At 36.9% G+C, this 3,691-nt stretch overlaps 1 protein-coding gene across 1 annotated transcript in view; it reads right to left on the reverse strand.

The window, feature by feature from the left end:
* Positions 1-1,534: 1,534 nt before the first annotated feature.
* Positions 1,535-3,691, reverse strand: part of LOC103802438 (probable ATP-dependent RNA helicase DDX60) — a 12,150-nt gene continuing 9,993 nt past the window's right edge. Inside the window, exons 9-10 of the mRNA XM_009074909.1 lie at positions 1,737-1,799; positions 1,535-1,637 (exon numbers count right to left, since the gene is read on the reverse strand). Of these exons, the coding sequence (XP_009073157.1) occupies positions 1,535-1,637; positions 1,737-1,799 (166 nt within the window). The remainder of the gene's footprint in view (positions 1,638-1,736; positions 1,800-3,691) is intronic.

Here is a 3,691-nt window from a genome sequence, read left to right on the forward strand (position 1 = left end):
ACAAATAAAATTAGTACCCCAAAACAGACCTAATAAGTGTGATTTTCACCCAAGATTTTGTGCTTACTGATCAAATAACTGAAAACACGATAGGACCAATTTCTGACTTTATTCCTTAGTCAATTAACTGTGCCTTTGCTAAAACTATTACTTCATTTATCTCAGGAAACATGAACACGGAAAGGTCTAAATAATGGTGCTTCTACCCTACTTGAGGAACAGATATGCAAGATTTATCTATATATATGGCACAGCTTGCCAGTCAGTAAAGAATAATTTGAGTAAATTTTATTTTCCAAGCAGACTTAAAGTAGTCTTTTCTACCATTATGTTCCATTTCTGTCATAATTTTCTTTCACACATTAACCAAGAAGAAAAGAAAAGTTCAGGTCAGCTGATGGTAGCTCAGCTGCACTACTCAACTACTTGCAGATTTCCTCCTGTGGCATATAGTTTGATGCCACCCAAAGAGATTCAAACAAAGACTTTGGTCAGTGATCTTGGATGAACATCAGAGCTAAGTTGAAGAAATTAGGTTCTGAATTGTCATTAATGCATGTTTTGCTTATTATCAGTAGAGAATAACTTTCATTGCTGTCTTGATCATCATTATAATATTCTGTGTGGTGATGAGGACTGTTGTCAAAGCCTCTGTTTCCTAGATTGTCTAAACATGGGTATGTGTGTATTTTGAGATTACAGGTAGTGTTAAACTGAGGCATTTGTATGAAAATACTGCTGGAAACTTTGCCCTTCCCAGAATGAAATACAAACAAAACCAAAAAAACCCAAACCATCAAGAAAATAGTTAGAAAACATACTTTATTAAACTCAATAATTTGTATTATATGCACTTCTTGACGTGTGTTATACGTGTCCTGGATCTTCCTGACTCTTAAAGATACAACATATTAAAAATGAAGCAATTCTACATATGTTTGGAACATTTCGTGTATCAGACTTCACTGTACTGGTATAAAATGCTCTCTATATTTAAAATTTTGTAGACTAAACCTGCATAGCTGTTTAAAAGCTTTTATAATGATCTATAAAGATAGTACTTCATGATTTAATAGAAACCTTGAAAGACAACAGTTTGTTTGATTATAATTGCCAAAGTATTCACAAACATCCTTCATAAAGGAGCTGAAAACTTCAAGTGCTGTCCTACTGAGTGGCTAATCTTGCCAGCTGTCAGAACTGTGGCATTTGGTCAGTATATTTCTGAGAGCTATCTGAACATACATGCCACTGCCTGAAAAAAACAAGTGCAACAGAAAGTGCAATTACCTAGTTTTTATAAGCTATTAAAACCAATTATTTAGTTAGACATTAGAGCTGATAAAACATCAATTTTTGTAAAGGTTAACCTCCTGGAGTAAACTGTATTCTTAATATTGGCTATGAACTAAAGCTTTATTCTGAAATTTTGATAACTCGGATCTCGTCACTTTCTAACTTAAAGGCTGCTGATCTGTGTTGTAAGAGTATTGTGTACTGCTGCTTTGGTTGGGATTTTTTTTCTTTTTTTCCTTCAGGTAATACGCTTCAGTTTCTCTTCATAGGTTTCACCCAGTTGTTGAAACGCCAGTAGAACATTATCATTTGGATCATCACACAGCTCACTCAGACTTGTTCTGGTTTTAATAAAAGAAAAAAAAAGAGCATTGTTCCATTTTAAGTTGCTTTAAAAATGAAATAAACTTGTCCTTTTTAGAGTACAATATATATCATACCCAATAGACTTAATGAGGAGTGAAAAATCCTTGAGTGCATAGTAAGCATCTCCTTCATTTAACCTAAAAAAAGAAAAAATAATAAAATGGATATGCATTATTATAACTGTTTCACCTTTAATAAACCCTGTTATGTATTCGGGTAAGGATGCAGAGAACATATGGCATGACCTCAAACACTGACATACTAGTTCATTAGGATCACTGTAGAGCAACTATAAGCTTAATAATGCTGCAGAGGATCGTGTTTCCATAATTATATTAAATATATAAGTCTCATAAGTAATATTAGAAAAGATAATTTATTGCTATTGTCTTGGGAACATGATTTCAACTGTTTGAATAACTAATGTCACAAGCTAAACAGGAACACTAGTTCAGACATCTGCTGGCTTAATTGAGCAGGAGATTGTGTAAGCTTTCTATCAATGACAAAGACCCTGTATGTTGCCAAAAGGAGCACTCATTACTGAGAAGCAACTTAATAAACTCAGTTCCTAGTAATTAAAGCTACCCCTTTTTCATGCAATCAATATTGTGTTGAAATTCTGTAATTACAGAAGGGTTTGAGCTGGAGGAACCTTTAAAGATCATCTAGTTGATCACCTGGGTCAGGGCAGTCCCAGGCACAAATCCAGGCTGGGCAGAGAATGAATTGAGAGCATCCCTGAGGAGAAGGACTTGGGGTGATGGTTGATGAAAAACTCAACATGAGCCAGCAGTGTGCACTTGCAGCCCAGAAAGCCAAGCACTCCTTGGCTGCATCAAAAGCAGTGTGGCCAGCAGGTCAGAGGTGGTGATTCTCTCCCTCTACTCTCGTGAGACCCCACCTGGACTACTGTGTGCAGTTCTGGTGTCCTCAACATAAGAACAACATGGAACTGTTAGAGCAAATCCAGAGAAGGGCCACAAAGTTGATAATGGAACTAGAGCATCTTTCCTGAGAAAGCTGGGACTGTTCAGTCTGGAGAAGAAAAGGTTGCATGGGGACCTCATAGCAACCTTCCAGTATCTGAAGGGGCTCTACTGAAGGAAGACAGAGAGGGACTCTTCATCAGGAACTGTAGTGACAGGGCAAGGGGGAATGGCTTCAAATAGAGTAGTTTAGATTAGATGTTAGAAAAAAATTCTTTTCAGTGAGGATTGTGAGGCACTGGAACATGTTGCCCAGAGAAGTTGTGGATGCCATGGGGCCATCTCTGGCAATGTTCATGGCCAGGCAACCTGGTCTCTGAGAGGTGTCCCTACCTATAGCAGGGGGATTGGAACAAAATGATCTTTAAGTTCCCTTTCAACCCAGGCCATTCTATGATTCTATAGTCCAACTCCCTTGCATGGACATCTTTCACTAGATCAGTTTTATAAAATCAAAGAATGTGGTCATATAACCAGTATATTTCCATTTGTCTTGCTAATGTGGCATTAATGCCAAACTCAGCTATTGTAACTATAACAGTGCATGGAATGTGTATTCTAATTGCTCTTATTAGAATCTGCTTTGAAGAGCTTGCAAAAAAAGCAGATAATATTCTATGCTCCCAACAGCACCCCAGGGAGCAGAGTGAGTCAGTATTCTCTTACTCAGAAATTACTGGCTGAGCATGAAGGCATAATAAAGATACTTGATAAGAGATGTTGAGAGAGAAAGCTTGCGGTTGTGCTTTTTTGAGCCAAGGTTAGGGAGGAAATAACAATGTGAGTGTTATAGATGTTTTATAGAGACATGGATTTAATGAATGAGGTTATAGAAGGCCAGTGAGAATCAAAGTTGAACTTGATAATGATGAAAATGGCAAGACATCACATTTAGCAAGTGCATCTCTAGAAGATTGAAGAGGATAACAGGGCTGCAAATGGTAAGAGCAAAAGAAAGAAAATATCAGATTTAGATTCTGAGAAGAATCTGATGCAGTTATAAATTGTAAACTTATAACCTGAATATGCTTAATTAGGAA

The sequence above is a fragment of the Acanthisitta chloris genome, unplaced genomic scaffold (assembly GCF_000695815.1).
Source record: "Acanthisitta chloris isolate BGI_N310 unplaced genomic scaffold, ASM69581v1 scaffold16585, whole genome shotgun sequence".
Taxonomy (NCBI): domain Eukaryota; kingdom Metazoa; phylum Chordata; class Aves; order Passeriformes; family Acanthisittidae; genus Acanthisitta; species Acanthisitta chloris.